This window comes from Pelmatolapia mariae, linkage group LG17 (genome assembly GCF_036321145.2).
Source record: "Pelmatolapia mariae isolate MD_Pm_ZW linkage group LG17, Pm_UMD_F_2, whole genome shotgun sequence".
Taxonomy (NCBI): domain Eukaryota; kingdom Metazoa; phylum Chordata; class Actinopteri; order Cichliformes; family Cichlidae; genus Pelmatolapia; species Pelmatolapia mariae.
In genome coordinates, this window is record NC_086242.1 from 39,752,828 (window position 1) to 39,779,783 (window position 26,956).

Consider the following 26,956-nt stretch of genomic DNA (forward strand, 5'->3'; position numbering starts at 1 on the left):
ATTCAGCGCAAAGTAGGACACATTTGTCGCCACATTTTGAGGACTCTTTGAATTCGGACAGCCTTCGTCTTGTCGCCGTGACGTCATTGCCTCCAAATATGGCATTGAAGCGTCCTTCCTCTGAATTCGGACACGACTAACCCTCAAATTCACGGAAAAGTAGGACACATTTGTCGCCACATTTTGAGTGCTCTTTGAATTCGGACAGTCCTTGTCGCATCGCTGTGACGTCATTGCCTCCAAATATGGCATTTTAAGCATCCTTCCCCTGAATTCGGACACAGCCACTGTCTTCTGTTTTAGGTGCCATATTCTTTCTGTCTTTCTCTCTGTGTCAAGTTTGCGTTTTTGTGATTTGTTTTTGATTTCCTGTTTTACTTTGAAAGTTCTTGTCTCATGTCAGTGTGTTCAGTTTTACTTCTCCCCTGTCTCGTTAGCCTAATTTCTCCCAGCTGTGTCTCCCTCCTGTTGCCCATTCCCTGATTACCACTCTGTGTATATAAGCCCTATGTTTCTCTGTGTCAGTGTCGCGTCGTACCCTCAACTCGCTGTGTGTTTGTTATGTCCGGTCCTCCAGCACCTCTGTTCAGAGTTTTGTTTTTGCTTTGCTTTTGTGAGTTTTATTTTATGAAGAGTTTGTCCAGCATTAAAGCTGCGTTTTCAGTTTAAATCCAGTCTCCAAGAGTCCTGCATTTTGGGTCCACCACTTCTGCCTGCCTGCCACACAGCCAACCATGACAGAACGACGCGACCAGTACATGGACCCAGCAGCACTCGCCCCGTCTGATGAGCTGAAGGAGGATATGATTTATTCAGTAAACAAGCTATGTGACCTGTGGCTGAATCACCCAGGGGAGGAGTTTCAGCGTGCTGTGGCCAAATGGCTACAACGACTGGTTTCTGGTCTCCCCTGGTTCTTGGACTCACTTCATCCACTCATACAGGAGTCTCTGCCCAGCCAGAAGCTCGTTTAGCTGCCCAGCCAGAAGCTCGTTTAGCTGCCCAGCCAGAAGCTCGTTTAGCTGCCCAGCCAGAAGCTCGTTTAGCTGCCCAGCTGTCCTCAGTTCAGTCTCCTGCACCTCAGTCGACCTCAGCGCGCTCTCCTGTGTTGCCAGCACCGTCTATTCAGACACCAGCTCCACCCACTCATTTTCAGGAGGAGGATAGCCCTACACAGACTTTTGTTGCTCATCAAGATCTGGCCAACTTTGAGACTTTTACTCTCTCCAGGGCCTCCCCAGAGGCTGAATATCAGCATTTAGTTACCTCTGGACCCCTGGACATGAAGAAGCCAGCGCAACCTGATCAGTCTCTGCCAGAGGTCTCTGTGCCTGCTGGCCCTGAACCTGTCCTGCGCCGGAGGGTCCGAGGGGCCCATTCAGCAGTCTCCTGTCAAGTCTCCTGTCATTGCAGAGGGGCCCGTTCAGCAGCCTGCCTCCGCTGTAGGGTCCGAGGGGCCCGTTCGGCAGCCTGCCTCCGCTGTAGGGTCCGAGGGGCCCGCTACAGCCTTCTATCTCCGCTGGGGGTTCTGAGGAGCCCATCCAGCCATCACCGTCATCTGCAGCTTCCGCTGGGGGGGTCTGAGGAGCCCTTCCAGCCATCACCGTCACCTGCAGCCTCTTCATCCACACCTGCAGCATCAGCTCCCTCATGCGCGCCTCCTGCAGCATCAGCTCCCTCATGCGCGCCTCCTGCAGCATCAGCTCCCTCATGCGCGCCTCCTGCAGCTGCAGCAGCTGCAGCATCAGCTCCCTCATGCGCGCCTCCTGCAGCTGCAGCAGCTGCAGCATCAGCTCCCTCATGCGCGCCTCCTGCAGCTGCAGCATCAGCTTTGCCTGGTCCGGCTTCAGCTTCGCCTGCAGTGCTTCCAACAGCTCCATCGCCTGCGCCTTCCACACTGTCGCTTGCTGTGCCACCACCTGCAGCTGCCACGCTGGCGTCGGGTCCTGCCTCGTCGGGTCCTGCCTCGTCGGGTCCTGCCTCGTCGGGTCCTGCCTCGTCGGGTCCTGCAGCTGCCATGTCCAGGCCTGCTTCACCTGGTCCAGCGTCTGCATCAGCCTCTGCCTCGCCTGCATCAGCCTCTGCCTCGCCTGCATCAGCCTCTGCCTCGCCTGCATCAGCCTCTACACTGCTGTCCCAACCAGATCGGCCTGAACCACCTCGCCTTTGCCGGCCACTTTCCAGGCCTTTAGCTGGATGCCATCGCCTTCGAGGGTGGCCCCCTGTACGAGGTTGTCGCCGCCGCCACTGCCTCCCGTGCGGTCGGCCTCCGGACCCGTTTTGTCCCTGTTGCTGGCCCCCGGGTCGGCCACCTGAACTGCTCGGACTCCTGTGCTGTCAGCCCCCGAGTCGGCCTCCTGAACGGTCAGTGGACTTTGTTTTGGTTGACTCCGAGCCCTCCGTCCTGGACCCCCACCGCCCACCCGGGTCTGGTGGTCTGTTTTGTTTGGGGCTGTCAGGAGCCAGACAGACAGTACCCCGGGGGGGGGGTACTGTCACGGTTTTGGGTTAATTTTGACCCAGCTTTTTGTTTGTTTTGTTTTTCTAATATATGATTTGTTTGGATTTTTGAGTTGTGCTGGTTTTGTATTAGGGGTTATTCTTGGTTTTGTTTGTTTTATATTAGTTGGTGTTCTGGCCTTTAGTTGAAGTCACTGTCTTCTGTTTTAGGTGCCATATTCTTTCTGTCTTTCTCTCTGTGTCAAGTTTGCGTTTTTGTGATTTGTTTTTGATTTCCTGTTTTACTTTGAAAGTTCTTGTCTCATGTCAGTGTGTTCAGTTTTACTTCTCCCCTGTCTCGTTAGCCTAATTTCTCCCAGCTGTGTCTCCCTCCTGTTGCCCATTCCCTGATTACCACTCTGTGTATATAAGCCCTATGTTTCTCTGTGTCGCGTCGTACCCTCAACTCGCTATGTGTTATGTCCGGTCCTCGAGCACCTCTGTTCAGAGTCTTGTTTTGCTTTTGTGAGTTTTATTTTATGAAGAGTTTGTCCAGCATTAAAGCTGCGTTTTCAGTTTAAATCCAGTCTCCAAGAGTCCTGCATTTTGGGTCCATCACTTCTGCCTGCCTGCCTGCCACACAGCCAACCATGACAAGACCTCATTCTGACTCACGGACTCAAAACATATGGTGTTCAAACTTTTGGTTCAATCTGTCACTTGTTGTATGGCTGCTTCAATTACTGGGCACATAATAGACACTCAAAGGCTTGTTATAGCAATCTCACTGTCTGGATCTGCTGTCAGCTTCTCTTTAACTGGACCCCAGAGAGAAAGGGCAAAATGCAAAGGAACAGATTCATTCAGCACTACAAAACACAGCAAAATATAAAGGTATATAGTATTTTATTCTATTGCATGTAGTAGCCTACTCTTACCTTATTATTCCTATCTTATCCCATCCCAGAGGTTCCCAAACTGTGGGGCCCATTGCAAGGGGGGACGCTTGGACACTGCTAGCATAATGGACAGGTTTTTGACGGGACGCCCACACAAACGCCAAGCATCATCAAATATGTTTCCAAACCAACCTTTCAAGCCAAAGACTAGAAAATATGGTGAAGCATATCTTCTCATTTGGCTTCAGCTGCACAAGTGCCAAGTGCGACAGAATTAGTTTCCCCTGCGTCGGGAGCACGCGCTGGGCTGTTCAAATCACGGACAAACAGTATCCTACATTCTTGATTTTTTTAGTTCACAAACACTTCGTGTAATGACTAACTACTCCTGACATTTTGGAGATGTTAGCTCTTTATACAGTAAAGTTACAGTGGGATACAAATAATATCAGGCTGATCCTGCCACGATTTGTCCCCCGGTTCAAATCACAGACAAACAGTATCCCACAGCTGTTTATGTGTTTGAACCCATTTTGCACAGAGAGGCATTTTTTAAAAAATGTATTGTTAGCAAAGTTGAATATTATTACACAGGAAAAAAACAACTACATGTAAAATAATCACACCGTGACGCCTCTGCCTTTCTAAATGGAGGGACAGTAACTGCGTGTGTGTATGTAAGCCTGTAAAACCTGCAGATAGTCAGATTAACAGTAACAGTATTTTGTCTCTGACATTCTGCAATTCATCTCATGTAAACAATAACGTGCGCACAGCGTGATGTGAAAAAAGGCACATACCTTTGACGTTGCGTGACGAACTCTGTATTCCTCGTCCACACAAACGCAAAAAAGGAGTTTAAAAGAATCTCTGTTTTCAGTGATTCGAAACGCCGTTTACGTGTGGACGAAACAGCTGCGTTTTCAAAAATACCCGTGTAGGTGTGGACGCAGCGTAAAAGAGTTAGTAGTTTATTTTATTACTACCTGTAATTTATTGGAGATTACTTGTATTTGTTTACTAAATGTTTGAGGTGTGAAAGAAACCACAATGGAGCAAAATATGGGTGTGTGTGTGGGGGAGGGGGGGGGGGGGGGGGTTCTTGTAAAACAAAGGGGGGCCTAGCAAAAAAAGTTCGGGAACCACTGTCCTACTACTGTAACTTGCACGGTCTACTTTGTGCTGTGACACAAATTTTCCATGTGTGGGACTAATAAAGGTCTCTTATCTTATCTAAAAACACACATGGGGGGCTTGTTACGCCCCGCTTAAAAGCAAAGTGTTATCTGGGGTGGGGGGGTAACACAAAGTGAAAAAGAAATGATACACTGCCACAAGGTAGATGTCATTACAACATGATTTATTACACAAAACTACTTAAGCAAGAATGAAGACAGGGAAGCTCTGTTCGTCAGGGTCTCCAAAAACAACACACCCCCTTTCTAACTAAAGCAAACAGATCTCTCTATCGACAAACAAAAATACATTGGCTGCGCTCCCTGACTGGCCACAAAACAGGAGAAAACGATTGAAACAAAAATGGCAGAGAACCCCTACCTGCTTCCACTGTGGTTCACAGTTAACTTAGTCACACCCTCACTCACGAGATTAGAAAGAAAAAAACACAGGTTACACCAAATTTGTAAATTCACAGCTACAGCCTGCTGCCCAAACCACTGCAGCTCACAGCTCAGGAAAAAGGGGGAAGAAGAAGGGGCGTGGCGGTTTGAGATGGCAGTCTGTGTGCCGTGGCTGACGAACTGCAACACACCTCAGCTGCGGCTCCTGAGGCAGACCTGGAACACAGGAGAGGAAGAAAAGGCTCTCCCACATAGGAGAGCCACTAGAGGTCAGCAACCGTAACAGGGCTTTAACACATTTCCACACAATGAGCCTGGTCTTATACTCAGCTCTCTTTTGTCTTCTGCCTGGACAAGAACATGTCAGGCTCAGGCACGGCAGGATTACTGACAGACAAGAAATGACTAAGAACACAATTGTCATGTCTCTAGTGTTTGTCAGACAGACCTCACTGATGTCGTGTGATCTACCTGAGTATATGCAGGAAACATAATTGTAAGGAGGATGAATAAAGCTGAAGTAAGAATGTAAACCTGAAGCATCAGAGTTTTAGTCACTCATGCAGCTCACGATCCATCACCTCGAACACCTCGAAGACCTTTTAGAGCATCACTGTCTTTAAATTTGATTACAATCTGACCTGTACTCTAGGAGAGGGTCGTGTTTGACTTTGTGAATAACAAACTAATGGTGTTCCAGTGTGACGTCCTCTGTGAAATCCTGCTGCTTTGTAACTCTTACAGTAAAAAGCTCATTATTACTCAGTGCTCTGGAGTGGTCTGGGTTGCTGATGCCCTTCATTGTCAGTCTTTGCAGAAGAAGGCGAGACGTCAGCTGCCTCACCAAGTACACAGACATAGAATAGATGTGAAACAAAGATGGCAGTGGGTCATAATTAGTGCTACATTAGTTACACCTCTGTAAAACAGCAGGAGTCAAACACATGCCCAGAATTAAAATGACATTAATAACGGCAAGGAACAAGTAAGGCTGAATGAGGCTTTTCTATTGAGGATTCTCATTCTCACACTAATAACAATAACATAAAGACATTTCATACACAGCAGTGTAGATCATTGATGTTTGGCTGGGCGCCATCATGTAAAGTCTCGACAACATCGCATACGCATATCTGTCTGTTCCATGACTATAGTAGGTTTCTTTGAGCTTTAACAGGATTTTCCTGCAGCTGTGACTGCTGTCAAACCCTTTTTGAGTCACTGCAGCCTGACCTTGCTTGTTGTTTTCTTCTTCCACTTTACTTTGCTAGAAATTCTGTTGTTTTGCTTTTGAGATGAGTCTAGAACGATGTGACTTCTTGTAAATGCATTTCTTTAACACTAGAAGTCCCAGGCTTTTCTAACCCTCTGTCAGCCAAATGGAAGCTAACTTGGCTAGTCTGTTAGCATCAATTCATATGTAAATTGGGTCGTTACCTGAGAATTGTGGAGGGGAGTGGGGGTGTGTGAATGATTGCGGATTTCTAACTGCAAACTGCCTCTTTGTTTGTGTGTGGGGAGGGGGAACTGCTAAAAGCTGTGAACTTCATTTTGTGTTCGTCTTGATGCATTCTCAATAATCCAGGAAAATAAATCTCCAAAAGATTTATTGATAAAAACAGTACAAAAAAACCAAAAAATATTTCTACAAAAACAACCATTTGTACACATATTTACAGATAATAATAAAAAGTGAGTGAGTACATTTCAATCACTCACAATCCTGGCACTGCCATGGTATCTGTAGTCTGCATTTACCACATGTGTATCTGTAGCAGTGAACACATCGCACAGTGGCATGATTGTTCTTGCATTTGTGTTTGACCTGACACATGGCTCTTTTTCCAGGGCTAGGTGTGGAGGGTTGTGTCCGAAGCAACTGTTCTTTTCTTGCCTTCTTCCCAGCCATATGAGAGTTAGCCAACTCTCTTGCAAGCTCCACCAGGAAGTCCACCCGTCTTTCCTGCGTCCCGGTGCATGCTTGATACAGCACATGTGCATTCAGTGCTGCCATGTCAATCATGTTATTGAACATGGCAACTGGCCAGCGCCGTGTTCCTCTGTGGACAGTGTACTCCCGCACCATCTGGTCCATCACATCCACGCCACACTTTGTGGTGTTGTAAAGGGTGACAGTGTTTGGCTTCCTTTTGGTGGTGTTATCAGTCTGAACCACGCTGTGCATGCTGCTAAGAATATAGACTGTCTTCTTCCGTTTGGCCGCATACGCCGTCAGCGTGGCAGCAGTGGTTGAAAACACCTAAGAAATAAGATAAATTGTTATTTCCATAGCACTTTTACACACAATGAAACACATAAACATAGAACCACAAAAGACCTGCAACATACCTGAGTGGTGAATTCATTGCGATCTGTGTGTCTAGCGGATTGAGGAATTTCCCGGCGAATCTTGTTGACTGTGCCGAGGATGGTGGTTTTCCGTCTAAGAAGTTTTTGCGCAAGTGAAAGGGATGTGAAGAAATTGTCCGTGGTAACATTTCTGCCCTTGTCTAGGAATGGTTCCATCAGCCTCATCACTACATTTTCAGACAGTCTCTCCCCACTGGGACTCTTGGGGCCCTTGCCAAGATATGGGAGGACATTGCAAATGTACTTGGATTTTAGGTCGCAAGCCACCCAAAACTTGATCCCAAACTTGTCAGGTTTACTTGCAATATACTGCAGGAAACAGCACCGAGTCTATGATGGGAAAAGCTGTTCATCAACGGTGATATGTAGACCAGGGTTGTAGCACGTGATGCAGTTGGTGACAAATGATCCCCACACACTGGAAATTGCAGCGAACTTATCAGTCTTTGCTCGATCACTGCGGGTGGACCTGTCATCGAAGCGTAGGTGTCGCATGATGTCTTGGAAGCGGTTTCGCGGCATAGTTCCAATGATCTGTGGGTTTCCCAGGTTTGCTGACCAGCAGTCACGTAGTGATGGAACCCTAGTAACCCCCCGCAAGATGACAATTGCAATAAATGCCATTAGTTCAGGAAGGTCCATGAACCAATGAACATGCTCCGTTTGCTGTGCATGTTGAATAGTCCATTCTTGAATGCTATGAAGCATGTCAAGAGTGATGAAACACAGGAAGCTCTGAAGGCGACTCGAGATACTTTTCCTGGCCTTAGCCGTTGGCTCTCCATCTGCAGCGTACGCTTCTATTGGGGTGAAAGGGAGACAGGTCCCCACCTGTTCTTCACGCCACACTGTGCCATCTTTTGCTGTCTCAGTCCCCAAACAAGCTCTCTTTTTAGGTTGAGAAGCAGTCTCCTCATCTGCAGTGTGAACAAATTCAAATTGTGAGCAATGGGAAGGTCAAACGAAATCACAAATGCATGCATAGATACTAATTATAATTCCAGTATCTCCTCCTCTGTATCGGAATAATGTCTGAAATATCTTACTTACTACATCCACTTACTTGTTTGAAATGAAATAGGAAATGATATGAAATGAAATGTCTTCCTAAATAAAAAGATACAACTAGAGTTAGGGTTACTAGCTAACCCTAATCCTAACACCTAACCCAGCACACACAAAAAGTGGAAACTATAAAAAAGGTAGAGTAGATATTTCTGTCACTCTGCTCTGCTTTTTTAGTATTCTTCACTTACTTGTTTGAAATGAAATAGGAAATAATATGAAATGAAACCTAACCTGAAGACTGATCAGACAGCTCTGAGTCTGAATCCGGCTGAAGTTCTAGGTCTTCTCCATCCGAGTCACAAGGGTTGACTTCACTCAGGATCATTTCCAAAGCCTGCTGAGTGGTGAGTCTTCTCTGCATTTTCTTTCCTTGGAGAGGAGGTTAGTACACCACAGAATTCTTCAGGGCAATGAAGGATTAGGCTAAGTGCAGTGAGATTGTATCCACCTCAACACAAAAGGAAGTTCACAGCTTTTAGCAGCTCTCCCCCCACACAAACAGAGAGGCAGTTGGAAGTTAGAAATCAGCAATCATTCACACACCCCACTCCCCTCCAGATTACTCAGGTAACGACCTAATTTACATATGAATTGATGCTAACAGACAAGCCAAGTTAGCTGAGCTTGTCTGGCGTTAGCTTCCACTTGGCTGACGGAGGGTTAGAAAAGTGTGGGACTTCCAGATCCAGACTCTGCATATCTGTGGGGATGGAGGCCAAGGCAGAAGGATGGAAGGGGACTGCATAGTCGGCCAGTGTAGAGTTCAGATATGACGGGTCCAGGGCCTGGACGTTTGGCACTCGCACAGTGGGCTGGTAGCTCAACACTCTCTTTGCATGCATCTCCTCATTCTTGGAAATGTAGACACAGCGTTTCTTGGGTGGAGGGTCTTTGTCCTCTTCATCATCAAAAGAAGAGCTTTCTATAGTCAGATCAATCACATCCACCCTCTTGGTGTAGCTGGGCTCAGTAGAATGAGGGGCCACCGATGGTTGACGCAAAGGAGCCGAGGTGTCCACCTTTGGAACGGACTGAGTGGGGATCTTTACAGCTTCTTTCTTTGGTCTCATTGGGCACCACGTCCCATCCTCCTGGAACTTGATTTCATCCACGTCCGAGCAGTCGTTCAGGATCTCCAAGAACAAACCATCAATGATGAGGCTCTCATATGCAGCCTTCTTGTCACACACAGGACAGATCCAGGTGGGTTTCTTCTCATTCATCTGCAGGTAGAGGGCAGCATCAAAACACTGCAAATGGGAGCACGTCACAGCCTTGCATGGCACTGTCAGTCGCATCTTACCCAGCGGGCACATAAGAGACACTCGAAGGCTTGTTGTAGCAATCTCACTGTCTGGATCTGCTGTCAGCTTCTCTTTAATCAGTGCTCTGGAGTGGTCTGGGTTCCTGATGCCCTTCATCCTCAGTCTTTGCAGGAGCAGGGGAGATGTCAGCTACCTCACCAAGTACGCAGATATGGAATAGGTCTTTCCAATTTCAGCCAAGTTAGCTGAGCTTGTCTGGCGTTAGCTTCCACTTGGCTGACAGAGGGTTAGAAAAGTGTGGGACTTCCAGATCCAGACTCTGCATATCTGTGGGGATGGAGGCCAAGGCAGAAGGATGGAAGGGGACTGCATAGTCGGCCAGTGTAGAGTTCAGATATGACGGGTCCAGGGCCTAGACGTTTGGCACTCGCACAGTGGGCTGGTAGCTCAACACTCTCTTTGCATGCATCTCCTCATTCTTGGAAATGTAGACACAGCGTTTCTTGGGTGGAGGGTCTTTGTCCTCTTCATCATCAAAAGAAGAGCTTTCTATAGTCAGATCAATCACATCCGCCCTCTTGGTGTAGCTGGGCTCAGTAGAATGAGGGGCCACCGATGGTTGACGCAAAGGAGCCAAGGTGTCCACCTTTGGAACGGACTGAGTGGGGATCTTTACAGCTTCTTTCTTTGGTCTCATTGGGCACCACGTCCCATCCTCCTGGAACTTGATTTCATCCACGTCCGAGCAGTCGTTCAGGATCTCCAAGAACAAACCATCAATGATGAGGCTCTCATATGCAGCCTTCTTGTCACACACAGGACAGATCCAGGTGGGTTTCTTCTCATTCATCTGCAGGTAGAGGGCAGCATCAAAACACTGCAAATGGGAGCACGTCACAGCCTTGCATGGCACTGTCAGTCGCATTTTACCCAGCGGGCACATAAGAGACACTCGAAGGCTTGTTGTAGCAATCTCACTGTCTGGATCTGCTGTCAGCTTCTCTTTAATCAGTGCTCTGGAGTGGTCTGGGTTCCTGATGCCCTTCATCCTCAGTCTTTGCAGGAGCAGGGGAGACATCAGCTACCTCACCAAGTACGCAGACATGGAATAGGTCTTTCCAATTTCAGGTGCCCATGTCACTGAAATCTGATTGGGTACTGCAGATGAGAGTCTAACAAGGGAGGTAATGTTGAGTGGTCTTCCTGGTCTCTTCTGTTCCACTCCATTTTTTGGTGGCGGTGCGTAGCCTGGCAAAGGAAGCAGTTTTCCATTGACCTTTATGCAAAGACTGTTGGGGTAATTGTCCTCCTGAGGGCAGCTTGTCTCTGATGAACAAAACCTCAGCTGAATCTGAACCATATAGTCTCTCCTCCCACCTGGTAGAAAGTCTCGGGAGATGCACACTTCTCTAACTTGTTGTGGCGTCAACGCAAAGATAAAATATTTTTCCTGGTGGTACCTCTGTGCTGTACTCGCTCCCAGACTTGAAGGTTTGATCAGAACATCCAGCACATCGTAGAAGGGAAGAGGCTTCATCTGCACATCAGGGTGGACAGGGGGGATGAGAGGGGCTGGCTGCTGGTGATTCATGGTGGATGTGGGGACACACGGCTGCTTCACCCGTCTGTGTTACAGAACTTACTCCCGAAGCACCACAGTCCTCGCCATCTTGTTGTTCCGGTCAGTGTGATCACTTCCAGGTGAAGCTACAGTGCGGTTCACTCTACAGCAGCTACAAGGAAACTCACAGTGACGCCGTGTCACGACAACCACGCGAGTCTGAAAACTGCTGTTGTTTAACATGTGTTAGGAAATGGTCCCACAGCACGTGTCAAATCCTCGCTAATTTATATAGATAAGAGAGTGAGACAGAGCCCTTTAAAGCCACCGGAGCAGGATGTACCACAGAGCTGATATGGGTCCCACTATGGGCCCCGGGGACAGACTGGGTACAGCCTGCCGTGGGTACACCCTGTGTGGGTACAGCCTGTGTGGGTACAGCCTGTGTGGGTATTGCTGCCGTGTCAAATGTGAACAGGGCAGATGAGAGGGGCTGGCTGCTGGAGATTCATGGTTTGGATCTGGGGACACAGGGCCGCTTCACCAGTCTTTGTTACAGAACTGACTCCTGTTTTAAAACATAAATAAATAAATATTTACTATGATTACCCGTCAGCATACAGAGAACAAGCAGCAGTGATGGTTGGACTTCCATGGTAGGAGATGGACTGGTAATACACCTCCTTAATACTTAAGTAGTGATAGAGTGATACGTTCCTCAAAGCCCAGCAACACATTTCGACAGTATATGACTGAATATTAGGAAAAGCATAAAACATCCACCAACAGGTGTGAACCAACAACACCCACCCTGGAGCTGTTCTTTCCATTTGAAAGAACATGTATTAGCCGAGTAAACTTGCACTTCTGTTGACTTGCTCATGTTATGCTGCTTAGTGATGAAACAGTATGCTCATGTTATATCAGTGACCAGAGAATTATGTGTGTCCAAAATATTCAAACCATACCAATGAGTGAAAAAAGTATAACTGTGTGATGTAGATCTGAGCGTACAGTAACTTCTTTAGGAAAAATGTTGCATAAAAAAGCAAAAGAGACCCTTTTATTAGTACTTAACAATATTATACCTGCAGGTGTTTTTGGGACATGCACAACATATAACTGATCAACATCTTGTTGTCACATGGTTTGAGTGGAATAATAAATAATAACCTCGCCCATCACTTACACAAACACACAGCTGGTTTCTTCTTTACAAGCTTCAATGTTAACACAAGTGACAGGTTGTGTTTTGTTTTCGCCTACCCGAAACACCACAGTCCATCCAGTGTGATCACTTCTAGGTGAAGCTACAGCTGATCGTGAGGCCTCTTTAATTGACTGTAAAAGCTGCAGTTGTTTCAGATATTTCTGTTAGGAAACAGTCCCAAAGCTCGTGGCAAATCCTCTCTTATTTAACACAGATGACTGTGAGACAAAGCTCTTTAAGGCTATCTGTTTGGATATTTAAAAAGTAAAACTGAAAAAGAGCCAAAAGAACAAAACACAAATTATTTCGGATAAATGATTTGCTTTCATGCAAATGTGTTTTGTGTTGTTGTTGTTGTTTTTTTTTTAAAGAAAAAGTTTTATTTTTCTTCTTTTTTTTATCAGCTTCAGATCTTTCGGCCTGATTTTGTGCTGTGGGAGGGGCGGGGCGTAGGCTAATGAGTGACAGTGTGGATAGTAGTCCGTAGGCTAAGTTTGGAAATCAAGAAGAGGAAGCGAGTGTATGGAACGCCAGGACCAGTGTAGGGACTAACGTGTTACCTTGGAGGGTCCTGGAGCCATTTTTCAGCCACAGCGTTTTTTAATTTCAAGCCATTTTCACTGTGTTGAATAGAATATAGCCAAACTTTCCAAACATTATTTATTTTTTTTAAATTTTAGAATTGCGGTCTGAGTTCATTAAATTAGCTTAAAGTGGCTAAGCTACAAACCGCCATCCACTTGAGGTCCTAGAGCCAAAAAACGCCCCATTGAAACCCATTATAAACGCTATTTTTCACTGCCCAATCATTACCATCAAATTTAACATGATCTTTCCAGTTTCACTGAGACTTTGGACTGGGGGCCTTAGAATTGTAATTTTTTTATTTGTCCACCAGGTGGCGCCCTTTTTTCATTTTTGAGCATTGAACCAAAAATTCAGGTTTTGAGCGTGTCTTTCTGCTTTAAAACTGGAAAAAAAAGAGTGGTGTTGTGTGTCACTATCGATGACCTTTATATTTTTTAAAAATATAAAGGTCTTTATGCCAAAAAAAGAAAAAAAAAAGACACAAACACACTTTTTTTTCAAACGTATTCAAAAGCTTTAGAAAGTATTTTCTCTCAGACGGCCACACTGCAATACAAACAAATTAAATATAAAAGCATGGACCAAAAGCAAATTAGATTTTATTTTTCCCTTCAAAATAATTTTTTAAATGAGGCTGCAGTTGAATGACCTGAATGACCCGGAAGTAGTCACTGATGGAAAGCTAAGAAACTGCTTTGGAAATAGACGGCATGGAGCAGAAAATGCAGCTTCTGTCATCTCACACTGTCAATCGGTCATCTAGAGACACCAATTATCTGCAAATTGTGAGCGAAGGGGAGATCGATGGGAAAAGCCACAGGATGATTTCGACAAATTGACGGACAATAGCTTTGATCCGGAAGCAGTGTACAGAGCTGGACTCGGTGTGCGTCAAACGCGCACAGTGAACGCTCAGCTCATGCTCAGCTCATGCTTTCTGAGGTACGAAAAATGCTTTTGTTTTCGTTTGAAAAAATGAAAAATAAGTATCGCTACATTACCATTGCGTTTGATGGTTACAACAAAAATGTATATTTTTAAATTTGAAGGCGGGAATTTGACGTCACGACGACTTCCTTCCGGTACAGCTTGTTTACGTCCTCTGGCTAATCCTGGTCCAATCGCTATTTTTTCGTCGTATAAAATGTCTAGTTTTATAGTCAACGACAGCAGATCACTTCTAAACATCGGTGATAAGGTTGCACATGTAATCTTGGACACTTTTAAACCCGACCGAGCCTGTCCGCCTGCACCGCCTGCACGCCCGCGGCCATGGGGCTAATCCGGGCGCACATGCTCCGGTGAGTAAACGGCGCTCGGCTCTTTGTTTTGATATATTTCAGTGCGTTGTGCTTGTATTAGTCTGCATGTGACAAAAAAAGAAGAAAGAATCTTTCTTGCTATCGTGCTATGTGACCTGCCGTGCCAAATTAAATGTTAGAAAATGTTTTTCACTTTTTGGGATTATGCGCATCTTCATGACACAAAGACACTACGTGTTTGTGTCATGAAAAACAAAAATGACAAATTAGTTCCTTACATTTCCTTACAGTTTGAGGGCTACAACAGAATATTATTTGTTTTCATGTGGTATCGGATGTGTTGTGCTGGGGACACCGACACTATCCCACCGCTGCAGCTACTGGGACCGGGGACTGCAGAAGCGGCCACCGCGGGGCAGCTGGAGCCTCCGCCGGACGCACAACTTTCCCGACTCCTAGCAACATAAATGTTTGTTCATCCTTGTAAAATAAATGTTTTTCTGGTTCAAAGTGATCTTGTATTGTTATTTAGACATTTTTTTATTTTTATTTGAGAACAAAACAAGGTAATAAGCATTTAGTGTGAGCAAAACATGATAAACCTGATATGGCACTATATGACATTTAGTGTGCTTCTGCGAAAAAATAGTCATGTATCAAAATGAATGTCAGTGGTAATCTTTGGACCATCCAAAGGCCTAATTATAATTACAATAAAATATAACTTCAAATGCATTTTATGGAAAATATTTAATTTTTTAGTTTTTTTCGCCTAAAAAAGCCGTGCGCTCATGTCACAAAACCGGGATATAAAGGGTTAAAATCCGCGAAATATAATTAAAACTTTATATGAATATTTCAAGGAGAAGTAGTTCTAAAAGACTGGCTAATTTAAAGTGGAAAAAAATATTAATATATAATATTTTTATAGCACTTTTTATGGCGTGGTCGATTTTTGGCTCTAGGACCTCATAAGGGGGTCTTTTTTTACATGAGCTCTTGCAGAAAAACTAACGGCCAATCAAAATGAATGTCAGTGGTAATCTTTGGACCATCCAAAGGCCTAATTATAATTACAATAAAATATAACTTCAAATGTATTTTATGGAAAATATTTAATTTTTTAGTTTTTTTCGCCTAAAAAAGCCGTGCGCTCATGTGACAAAACCGGGATATAAAGGGTTAAAATCCGCGAAATATAATTAAAACTTTATATGAATATTTCAAGAAGTAGTTCTAAAAGACTGGCTAATTTAAAGTGGAAAAAAATATTAATATATAATATTTCTATAGCACTTTTTATGGCGTGGTCGATTTTTGGCTCTAGGACCTCATAAGGGGGTCTTTTTCTAGGACTCTCCAACACGTTACAGTAACTATGTTATTATTGTGGTAACGAGCACGGTAACTAGTTATTATGCCAAAATCAGGAACGCGTTAATCGTTACTGGGATTTAGAGAGGGTCATTATTTCAGTGATTCCTGAGATTAGGGACAAAACAGGTTTTAATTTTCTAAAATATATTTTTTGATTTTTCAAAAACATATTTACATATAATTGTTACACAAAGTTTTGGCTGTCTCACCATGTTTTGGTACTCCCAGGTCTCCCAGGTGTAACATTTTTTAATAATTTATGTTTTTGCTGGAGAAGTGCAAGGTTTTTGTCAACACCGTCAGACACAAAGAAATGCAAAAAATTAAGTTGTTTCAGCTATTTTGACTATTAGCAGCTTCTCTGTTCTACTGTTTATGCACATATGTTTTCAAACTAATTATGCTACATTTAAAAGTAAGATTCTTTGGTTTTTATATTATTAGAGTTACAGTCATACATATTTTCAGAAGCTTGTATTTAATCTCTATAAGAAACAATCATATTAAGCAGCATGCAAATTACAAATTTACTGAGAAAATCACGTATTTTTATTGGAAGATCATGAGGGAGGAAAATATATGGTTCTCCAAAAGAGAAAAATAAACAAAAACTCCATATTATGGAGTTGACAAGGTGTTGACGGTGGTGACACAAATCTGACGGTGGTGACACACTAGTAGAAAACAAGATATTATTTCTTTCAAAATGAATATTAAACCTTAACAACCTTTGTAATATCACAAGACACATCATAACAATTCTGTTTTTGCACATGTCAAGTTCTACATCTTAATAGTTCACCAGCAAGTAGCTGCCTGCTACTCCTTGATTCCTAAAGTACTCTGTGGCTGTGTGTTTAGACCCTGCTGGACTTTCTCTCCTTTTGTCTCTCTGTGCTTGCTTCCAAAACCTTCTCTTCTGCCTTTTTTCTCTTTCTTTCAGATCACTGATGTTCTTTATTTTTCTCTCTTTCACTCTTTCTCCATCTTTCCCTTTCCTTTATGAGAAACTCTTTCTTCAACTCAGGCTGGCTGTTAATTTTTTGTCTCCTTCTTTTTTGATCCTCCCTGTTCCTTCTCTTTCGTTCCTCTACTGACAGGTTCTCCTTTGCGATTTTAGCCTGAAATGTACCATTTTGTAATTACTATAGTTTTTCTGAAGCATATGCCTTTATACAGATTAAGGATGAATATTCACAACACAATTATGTATTAAGCAATAGAAATGCTATTAAGTCTGATGTTATTAGCCGTTTCCAGGTCCAAACGCCGCTGCAGATCCCAAAGTCAAAGGAACTCTGCAGCATCACCGAGAGTTACAAACTGTCTAAATTTTTTCATCTTTAATAAAATGATCAGTGTGGCTGCTCTACCAGGTATCCATGAAAACAGAATATATGAAATTTAACAGAGTTAGAAGTTAGATTGCTTGTTTCCACCTAAACATGATATACCAGCTCTGCTATCACTTCCAACATAAATGTAGACAGGAAACTAAACAGCAGTGACGTTTGTAGGGTTACTGAAGTTGGACTAGCTGGTATTTAGTGATGTGCTATGTGATCGCTAGCGACACAGCTATGTTAGCATAACATAAACACAGTGAAGCTGGAGGATGAACGCTAACTTTTTTCCACTTGATAAAAGTTAACGTGAGGGTTCCTGATGGTTAGGCTGACAGTGATCACTGACTGTTTTTAGGGGCTTGTTCAGATTAAATAGAACAAGATAAAAAGCATTAAAACATTTTAAAAGCACAACAGGCTTAATAAACACAGAGTAGTTTGGGCCCGGAAGCAGGATTCATACATCATCACTTAAAGACCAGCTCTCGGGGCAGAGATAGCTCAGTAGATGTCACATGATCGGAAGGTTGGGCGTTCAAATCCAACGAACAGCGGCTATCCTGGATTGGTAGCTGCCCACTGCATCACTCAGTGAATGGGTTAAATGCAGAGGACTAAGCATTTTCCTACAGGATTAATAATGTATACATAAACAATGAGATTCAAGATAAGGCAAATTTGATAATATTTGACATATCTGTAAAGCAGAAATATCAGTAAAATACACAGGAAGTAATATGACTGAAATATTAATAAAAATAACTTAACACCATTAGAACCATTAGAAAAAGGGTCAACACCGTCAGACAAACATCCTGATGGTATTGACATTTGATGGTGCTGACAAAATATCCTACTTTCTCTCATAACACATGTTTTTCTGACAGAAGCCATATTTTTTTCATCATTTGCTTATGGCCTCTACAATCTACCTAAATTAAGGTCTTTTTACAAAAAAAAAAAAAAAAATCTTGGATTACATCGACTTTGGTGTTGACGCACTATGGTTGTGACACAGAGTTTTACCAGAAAGGTGTGCCATAAATGAAATAAAAATAAAAAAAACTTATCACAGCAGTGACCTCATGGCATGTGTATCAAACAGGAAGTGGTAGAGGGGTCCTCAAGCTACCCACAATAATTCCTGAATTTTTTGTACTTTTAAAAAAATCTGATGGTGTTCACAAAAACTCTGGACACGATTTTAATCACTTAAAAAAATATGTAAAAATAAATTTTCAATTGCATATTTTGATATTATGTAAGGTATTGACTTAAATACTTAGTGACGAGAGCCACGATGTTTAATTTTACATTACTTTTAATTCTTTTTCTGTATTTTAATATTATCACACCTGCTTGTGGACAATGGATTTTTAAGGTACTGGTAATGTATTGTACCATTTAAAATAAATATATATGTATAAAAATGCTAAATCATACTTTTGTTGTATAAACATTGCCTTGGTTTGTCTTTTAGGCAGTTGGGTTAACATTTGTATGCATACTTTTAACCACAAAATTGGGTTTTATCTGCCGGACATGTTTTGTCCCTTATCTCAAGAATCACTGATTACTTCGTGTGTTGCGTTCTAGTGATGGGATTTCCGGCTCTTTTTAGAGAACCGGCTCTTTCGGCTCGGCTCACTAAAAAGAGCCGGCTCTTTCGGCTCCCAACCGGCTCTTCAGGTTGTTTTGTTGCTTTAATTAATTTATTATTAACAACAATATAAAATTATGCACAACAGGAATTACTAATGTAAAAAAAAACCCTGTGGTTTTATTTATATATGTTTATATATAAATATATACGGTGGCCCCTAGAGACAAAACACGTACAAACCCTAAAACACATTTCTAGCGTTAACTGAACTTACAAAACAGAGCTACCTAGATCACTTAAATTACACAATTGAAAGCATATGTGTATTGTTTGTGTATTTATACACAAGCACTCATATATATTCAAATAATTCAAAAAAATGTTCATTTACCTGTTACTACCACACACTAAATCCGGTCGTTGGTACTTCCTGGCTTGTGTAGCCACTATGTAACAAAAGCTCAACACTGCCCCTAGCATCCTGGAGCACTTCTGTTGTGTTTTTACATGTTTTGGAGTTTGTACATGCTTCAGAGGGTTTTTTTTTTACGTGTTTTGAAGTTTTTACATGTTTTGGAGTTTATACGTGCTTCTGGGTTTGTACCTGCTTCGGAGTTTGTACGTGCTATGGAGTTTTACGTATTTTGGAGTTTTTACGTGTTTTGGAGTTCGTACGTGTTTTGGAGTTTTACGTGCTTCGGGGTTTGTACGTGCTTCGGAATTTGTACGTGCTATAGCGTTTTTACGTGTTTTGAAGTTTGTACGTGCTTTGTCTCTAGGGGCCGCCGTAAATTTACTTTTATTTATTCACTCCACATAAAATGTAATAAATAAATCATATAATACAAAAACCAACTATTCACATTTCAACTTTTAACTATTTAAATTTTCAGCTTTTTCCTTTTAAACAAATTTAAAGTGAAACAGCACAAAACACTGCAAACCACAACACAATTAAATATAAATATGAAAAAATATGAAAACAAAAAGAAGATGCACATTCTCTGTCATATGGGCCTGCATGAATAAACTTTCTGAATGCTTTATCATCTGCAACTGAAAATAGTTGTGGATGATTACTATACCTTTCTAATGTGACGTTGTTGTCCCTGGCTCTCTTTCTCTCTCTTTCCCTCCTGCTCTGTTCCTGTGCTACTGCGAGTGTAACTACCGCCTATTAAATCTGGTTCTTGTCATTCTTTTACTGAATAGAGAGAGCACAACTCAGTCAAAATATTTGTAATTATTTTATTTAATCATCTCCCGGAAGAGAGAGACATGCACAGCCCAAAGCCATTTTGCAGATCTCTAGCATTAGAAACCAAAAATGTGTATCATATATAGAGCAGGGCGACATGACCAAAAATATTTATCACCATATACATTTGAAAATTTACAATAACGATATAACTGGCGATATAATTGACACTAGACAAAATACTTTACAACTCCACAACTTTATTAGTGCAAAAAAAACCCCATCAATGTATTTTCACTTAAACAAGCAGCTGTTTTTTATGTGCATTAAAGTTATATAAAAATTAAACAGTGCAAATGCAAATTCCTTGCTGACAGTTTAACCAAAAGGCATTTCCAGTGGAAATTGGCCAACATATCCTCAGCATAACCATGTATAATATCCACTAAACTTAAAAAGAGGTTATACACACAATACAGTAATATTATGTTGAAGCACAGTACGTATCACTCCGCGAGGCTCCTGCCTACTGTAGCCGTAATGCATAGGTGTCAAACTCTGGCCCGCGGGCCAAATTTGGCCCGCAGCCTAATTACATTTGGCCCGCGAAGCCATACAAAATTACTATTAGAGCTGGCCTGCCAGTATTATACAGTGCATGTACTGCTAATACTACAATTCCCAGAATGCTCTGTTGGTGTTTTGGCCCGTCAGTCACGACAGGACCCATTAGCACCCTGTCCTCTGTTGACCATAGTCATAGCAACCATGCAAATACTGCCATGCTACCTATACCAAAATGGCAAAAAGAAAGGCAGAAAACAGGAGCTTTCTGGACAGGTGGGAGAATATGATGAAAATTTAATAAATGATAAAATGATAAAATTAAATTCAGAAGGCTGCAAATACATTTTTTATTTAAGAAATGAATTCCACTGATGTGTTATTTAATTGGAATTTTGATTTTGCGTGTGTGCAATATCAAGTTATATATATGTTTCTATAAGTTATATATATAACTTTGCTTGTTCCATATTCAGTTTTTCAGCAAAAGTTATTTGAGTCCATAAAAAAAGATTCCTTGTAATATTTGGAGGAAGATTTTTTTCAATGAATATTAATGTTAGCCCGCGACTTTGATCCAGTTTTGAATTTTGGCCCACTGTGTATTTGAGTTTGACACCCCTGCCGTAATGCTCCGACAATCCATCGAGCGGTGCTGCTTCGTAGCTTAGCAAAGTCGTACTAAAACATTTGACAGATTTTCGAGTGCCGTGTACCACATAAAATCATTTCGAGGTCAGTAAACACAACCAGAGTTCATACATAAGGTACACGGGATTATAAGGGGCACTGTCGATTTTCAGAAAAATCAAAGGATTGATTTTAAGTGTGCCGTATTTTCCAAAAACCACGGTAATAATGACGGCCCGCTAGCATGCTCTACCAAAAATAGTGCTTTGTTGTGTACCTGACGGATGAAAGGTAAACCAGTTCCACACCACTGAAGTTGCAGCATTTTTGCAAACCAGTTCTGGTTCATCCGTTTCATTCAATGATCTGCTTTCGCCCTTCTCATTCTCCGTTGCCGGCACGCTTTTTCCTCCATGTGCGTATGAAAACAAAGGCACTGCGCATGCGCGTTTTACCCATATTCTATTTCATTTTCTTATCATTGCCCAACATTATACCGGTATTACTGTAAACAGTATGATATGGCCCAGCCCTAATCATATAGGTGTTATTTTGGTCCGTTACACGTCACACATAGTTTCCATAAAAACAACTCCTTCTGTGTTACTTAGTTCCGCTTTTTCTGTCTGGTTTGCTGTTCTTTATTAATATGCCTCTGCAGCTCTGCACTTCCTGTATTTTTAGTCTGGCTGAGCACTTGGTTTGTGAGTCAAAGCTGGCCTTCCTTTATACAGGCCTTTATTATTAAAATGCATAAAACAATATAATCAGAAAATAAGCACTAAGAAGATGTATTTATTCTTTAACCCTCCCCCCTCTGCCCAGTGCAAAGTGGAGTGAAGCGGAAAAAAGTGCGCGACCGACACATCACTAGAACCCACTTAATCAGCGGCTGATGTCCTATAACCGGCACACAGCTGAGTTTCAGCTCTCAGTGGAGGTTAAACACTGGACTTGATTCACTCCAGTTCTGTCTGTCGGGTCACGTTTACTTCGCTGTTTTATTTACAACTGAGAAAATTGGTTTACTAAACTAAAAATAAATGAGGTTAACATTTACTTTGTGTGATTTTTGAAACTATGAAACACATCGTGCAGACTTCTGGCTGTTAGAAGAAAACTAATACTGCTCATAAATGAGACTAAAGGCAGGAAGGTGTCCTTTAAAACTAAACGTGTTAATAGGACCTCCACATTTATATCATAGTTTATGATATAGCACGTGTATTTCAGTAATAACCTATTTATTTCAGTGTAGTGGTGAACAGTCACACAGCTCACGTGGGCGTTATCTGTGATACTGCTTAACTATAATTTATCCAAGTTAACTTCAGTTAACCATTCAGACAGATCTTTTTCAATGACAAACATAAACACTCATGTCGCCGGTAGGTTTCCGCTGTGCCAGCTGTTTACATTACAGCTGCTTATGCAGTAACCATGGTAACCACGGACTCTGAGCAGCTGGATCAACGCAGGTCAGACAACATTTTTACATATGTGATCTTAAAACAGGACACAGCCACTAGTGATGTGCGATACCACAGATTTTCTTTCCGATCCGATACCAAGTAATATTCAGGGTGGTATCGATGATACTGATCCGATACCGATACTTTGTACAAAAACTTATTAAGTGTGCCTATGCCAAGAGGCACACTTATTACTATTCGTCGGATTTATTATAAAGTGTGCCTATGCCAAGAGGCACACTTATTACTATTCGTCGGATTTATTATTAAGTGTGCCTATGCCAAGAGGCACAGTTATTACTATTCGTCGGATTTATTATTAAGTGTGCCTATGCCAAGAGGCACACTTATTACTATTCGTCAGATTTATTATTAAGTGTGCCTATGCCAAGAGGCACACTTATTACTATTCGTCGGATTTATTATTAAGTGTGCCTATGCCAAGAGGCACACTTATTACTATTCGTCAGATTTATTATTAAGTGTGCCTATGCCAAGAGGCACACTTATTACTATTCGTCGGATTTATTATTATGTGTGCCTATGCCAAGAGGCACACATATTACTATTCGTCGGATTTGTTATTATTATTATGTGTGCCTATGCCAAGAGGCACACATATTACTATTCGTCGGATTTATTATGTGTGCCTATGCCAAGAGGCACACATATTACTATTCGTCGGATTTATTATTATTATGTGTGCCTATGCCAAGAGGCACACATATTACTATTGCTCGGATTTATTATTATTGTGTGGATGCCTCAAGGCATCCACACTATTGTTTTCCTGTTTCTCTTTATTCTTTATTGTGTGGATGCCCTCAAAGGGCTTCCACACTATTGAGTTCCTGTTTCTCTTTATTGTGTGGATGCCCTAAAAGGGCTTCCACACTATTGAGTTCCTGTTTCTCTTTATTCTTTATTCTACTTTATTCTAGTTGCTTCCGTACGTTTTTTGGCGCTTAACCCGTTTGTGCCCAGATTTTTTTCAGAGTTGTAAGGCATATCATTTTATCAGTTGAGTCCCTCTGAATCATGTTATGTATTTATTTTTTCCATTTTGTACTTTTTTTTGAAGAAAATAGCATTTTTATGACTGGCAACAATTGTTGCCAGTAGTCACACAGCTTGTCACTAGGTCAAATGTCACCTAATAATAATAATAGAGAAGTAATAATAATAATATAATAAGAACAAAATAATAATATAGTCATAATAAATAATAACAAAAAGGTGGAGCCTCAGGTTCCCCCTGTATAAAATTCAAAACATCAAACAATTTGAACTGATTTCTTTATTCTCAATTTTTTTATACTCAAAAACTCAACAAACATTTTTTTCTTAGAACCTCTAAAAACATATATACATATATAACATATTTCTTCCCATACATTCCATCATCTTTCATGCATGTTCTACTCAGTGTGGTACTTCTTGAAGCACTCCACATGTAGTGGCACATCACACTTTCCACACGCAAATGATGTGCGTCCGCCGCAGTTCTTGCATCGCTTGTACCTGCTACCAGTGTTGCAGGGCCAGTGGTTCAAATTATCAAACCTGGTGGCATCAGTTATCGCCACCGCCATTGAAGATCTTCTGCCCTGCCTACTTGGCTTTGTTCCATGGCGCAGGAGGAGGGTCTGGGCTACCAGCCTCTGGAAGGAGAGGAGATCCTTCTCCCCGCTTTTCCAGGACCTAAATGAATGACAAAACAAGCATGATAGATGCATGAATGTGCATCGTTTCATCCTTTCTACAACGTCATGCCCCATATGTAGAATGTTCTGTAAAAGCAATATCACACTTGAGTTTGTGATGTTGGTCTGGATATCATCACTGTTGCTCTTGTCGACCGAAGAGCACTAGCGATGACCTCGAGTCAAACATCACCAACTCGATTGTGATATCACTAAATAACATACAGCCTTGTGTACCTGTAATAGCACCAGCTGTTCACCATGGCACTGTTCAGGGCCCAGCTGAAGCATGGCCACCACCACTTCTTGGACCGGATGTTGACTCTGTAGCGGCTGACAAACTGGTCATGCAGGTCCACTCCTCCCATGTGTGTGTTGTAGTCCTGGATACACTTGGGCTGTCTGACCTTGTCCATAGTCCGCTTCTGTTTATTCCATCTCTTCGCCTCAGTTTCGGTGAACTCCCTCTCCATGTTCGACACCACGGTGACCACGCTGTTGTCATTCCACCTTACAATCAGCTTCTCTGCCTCAACCAGATACTCAGCATCTCCTCTGGGTGTCTTCTTGAAGGTCTGGGGTGCTGGGAAGGGAACGTTATGGAGCTGAGTTTGTCGCATCGTGCCACAGCTGCCATAGCCTCTCAGGGTCATCTCATCCACCAGGGACAGGGTTGTGAAGAGGTTGTCGTGGTAAAACTTGACTCCAGGTGGCACTTCAGCTTTCTCTGCCAGGCCAAGAACCACACTTGGACCCTGACCAAGTCCAGTTTCCACCAGATGTGTGTGGCTTCCTACATATGGCTCCATCTGATGGACAAACCCGGAGGAGGATGCTAAGCTCCATATTTTATACCCAAAACGAATAGGCTTCCCTCTAATAAACTGTTTGCACCCATGCCTTCCAAAATACTCAATCATCATCTCATCTACTGCCACATGTTCTGCTATCGGGATTGCGTTGTTGATGTCATTTAGATGCTTAAAAAGGGGACGCACCTTGAAGAACGGGTCAGCTGTGATCTTCATGTTGTCTACTAAATGAACAGAAGACATAATTTCATCAAACCTGTTCCTCCGCATGGCATCTTTTACAGCATTGTTGCTGACATCACAATCGTCTGACCAGAGAAGACGCCGCCTTGGGACTGTGTTGTATCCACTGATCAACAGAATACCGTAGAATGTAAGAAGTTCATCCTCAGTCAGGTTGAGCGTTTTCCCTTTTTGTTCAGCGTAGAGATTGGACATTTCCAGTGTGACATCTCTGAGGGACTTGGGATAAAATGTGAGGAAGATATCCACTGGATCATCTGATGTGAAGCCAGGATCATGTTCTTTGGGGACATAGCGAGGGATCTGATATTTTTTGTTGGCTTGTGCTGGTGCTTTGGCCGCAATTTTGATTTTTTTGAATTTCCTGTCTTGGTTCTTAGTTTTGTGGAGCATGGGCCCAACAATCTGACTGGTCACCTTTTCATTTGTGCCACTGACCTTTCTAGTCTCTGTCTGACTCACTGAGGATGAGCACCCAGGATCATCATCGGGGGGATTTGGCAGCTGCATGTCCGAATTAGGTAGAAAGCCTTCACCTTTGAGTATTCTTGATGGGAGGCGGTTATGGTCACCAGTGGCCTCATCATCAGATTGGTCACTGTCACAGTCTGTGTCATGTGCGTGCATTTCTGACTCAGGCACAACTGTGATGTCCGCCACAGTTTCAGAGTCCTGCAGCATGGCCAGGATCTCTGCTACGGTGTACCTAAGGAAAGGACAACATACATGTTAGCTAGCAAGCGAATTTTAGCTAGCAAGAAAATGATGTATGGTAATGTATAAAAATCCTATACACAGAGGCCTTGAATACCTGTGAATTTATTTAGCTAGGAATTATTCTAAAAGGACTAAAATGAGCCATTGTACATCATTCTACAATTTTAAATAAGTAAATTAGGAGCAATCCTGCAGACAGTGTTTTCCTTTAGTTAGCGACATGCTATGTGCCCACTGGCAACTTTTGTTGCCACTCACAGAAATAAGCCCATGAACAAAAAAATATTTATCCTAGGTACAATTTTTTTGGGGAGGGTTACTCTAGAGACTTGAATGATTAAATAATTATAAATATGTTTGGGGGGAAAGTCATAAGAAATTTATGAAAATTACCTCTTTCCAGGATGATTTGCATCCGCCATGTCTTCAGCCAGAAAGAGCGGGAAGCAGATGATGTCATGCGATAGGAAGCACTTGGAAACGATTTTTTAAAAATCAAAACCTTTGTCTAAGTTGTCTACTAGCATATAAGTGGAAAAAGTTGCATTAGTACCTTTGAGATTTTTTATTGTGAGTCAAAAATGACAGTGATAAACTTTGGCAACAATTGTTGCCAGTGGGGCAAAACGGGTTAACTACTCCCTCAGTTTTCAGCCGATTTTCTCCGTTCAAACTCTATACTGTTCTGCTATTTCTGCTAATGATCGCTATGACTTTTGGTGTTTATTACTATTATACTTTTTAAAATATTACACTTTTTTCCTTTAATTTGTCCCATTGAAATGAATGGAAATCTTCAGAAATTCTGCTAAAACTTGCTTGTTTTTGAAACTTAACTACTTCCTCATACTTTCACCTAGAAACTCCATTCAAACTTTAAAATGTTCTCAGATTATTGGGCTATTCCTGTATGATTCAGCTTTTTCAGATCTTCTACCATTTTAATTTTATACCTCTTCAAGTTTTCAGTTGCAAAATTGTGATTTTTCAGAAAATACATGCGTTGTTATGGTTGCTATGCAATTAACTCAGAGTGTGCACTTGTCCTT

At 42.3% G+C, this 26,956-nt stretch overlaps 2 protein-coding genes and 1 pseudogene across 2 annotated transcripts; all 3 read right to left on the reverse strand.

The window, feature by feature from the left end:
• Nucleotides 1-8,970: 8,970 nt before the first annotated feature.
• Nucleotides 8,971-9,852, reverse strand: LOC134646732 (E3 SUMO-protein ligase PIAS2-like; annotated as a pseudogene).
• A 10-nt stretch (nt 9,853-9,862) lies between these two features.
• On the reverse strand, nt 9,863-11,272 carry LOC135932135 (E3 SUMO-protein ligase PIAS2-like). Its single transcript, XM_065469468.1, is given in 1 exon segment — nt 9,863-11,272. A coding segment is annotated over 1 exon segment (1,350 nt). The 5' UTR covers nt 11,213-11,272.
• Nucleotides 11,273-23,850: 12,578 nt separating this feature from the next.
• Nucleotides 23,851-26,466, reverse strand: LOC134646734 (piggyBac transposable element-derived protein 3-like). The gene is made up of 3 exons (XM_063500588.1): nt 26,301-26,466; nt 24,373-25,896; nt 23,851-24,133 (listed from the first exon to the last, which is right to left on the reverse strand). The coding sequence occupies exons 1-3, from the start codon at nt 26,327-26,329 to the stop codon at nt 23,851-23,853; spliced, it is 1,836 nt and encodes a 611-aa protein (XP_063356658.1). The 5' UTR covers nt 26,330-26,466.
• Between the last annotated feature and the right edge of the window lie 490 nt (nt 26,467-26,956).

Bases quoted from the DNA above. Each gene is read 5' to 3' on its own strand.
- LOC134646734 (XM_063500588.1), bottom strand. From the start codon at position 26,329: ATGGCGGATGCAAATCATCCTGGAAAGAG. The intron at 25,897-26,300 runs GTAATTTTCATA...TCCTTTCCTTAG, and splicing joins GCAAATCATCCTGGAAAGAG to GTACACCGTAGCAGAGATCC. The intron at 24,134-24,372 runs GTACACAAGGCT...TCATTCATTTAG, and splicing joins AACAGCTGGTGCTATTACAG to GTCCTGGAAAAGCGGGGAGA.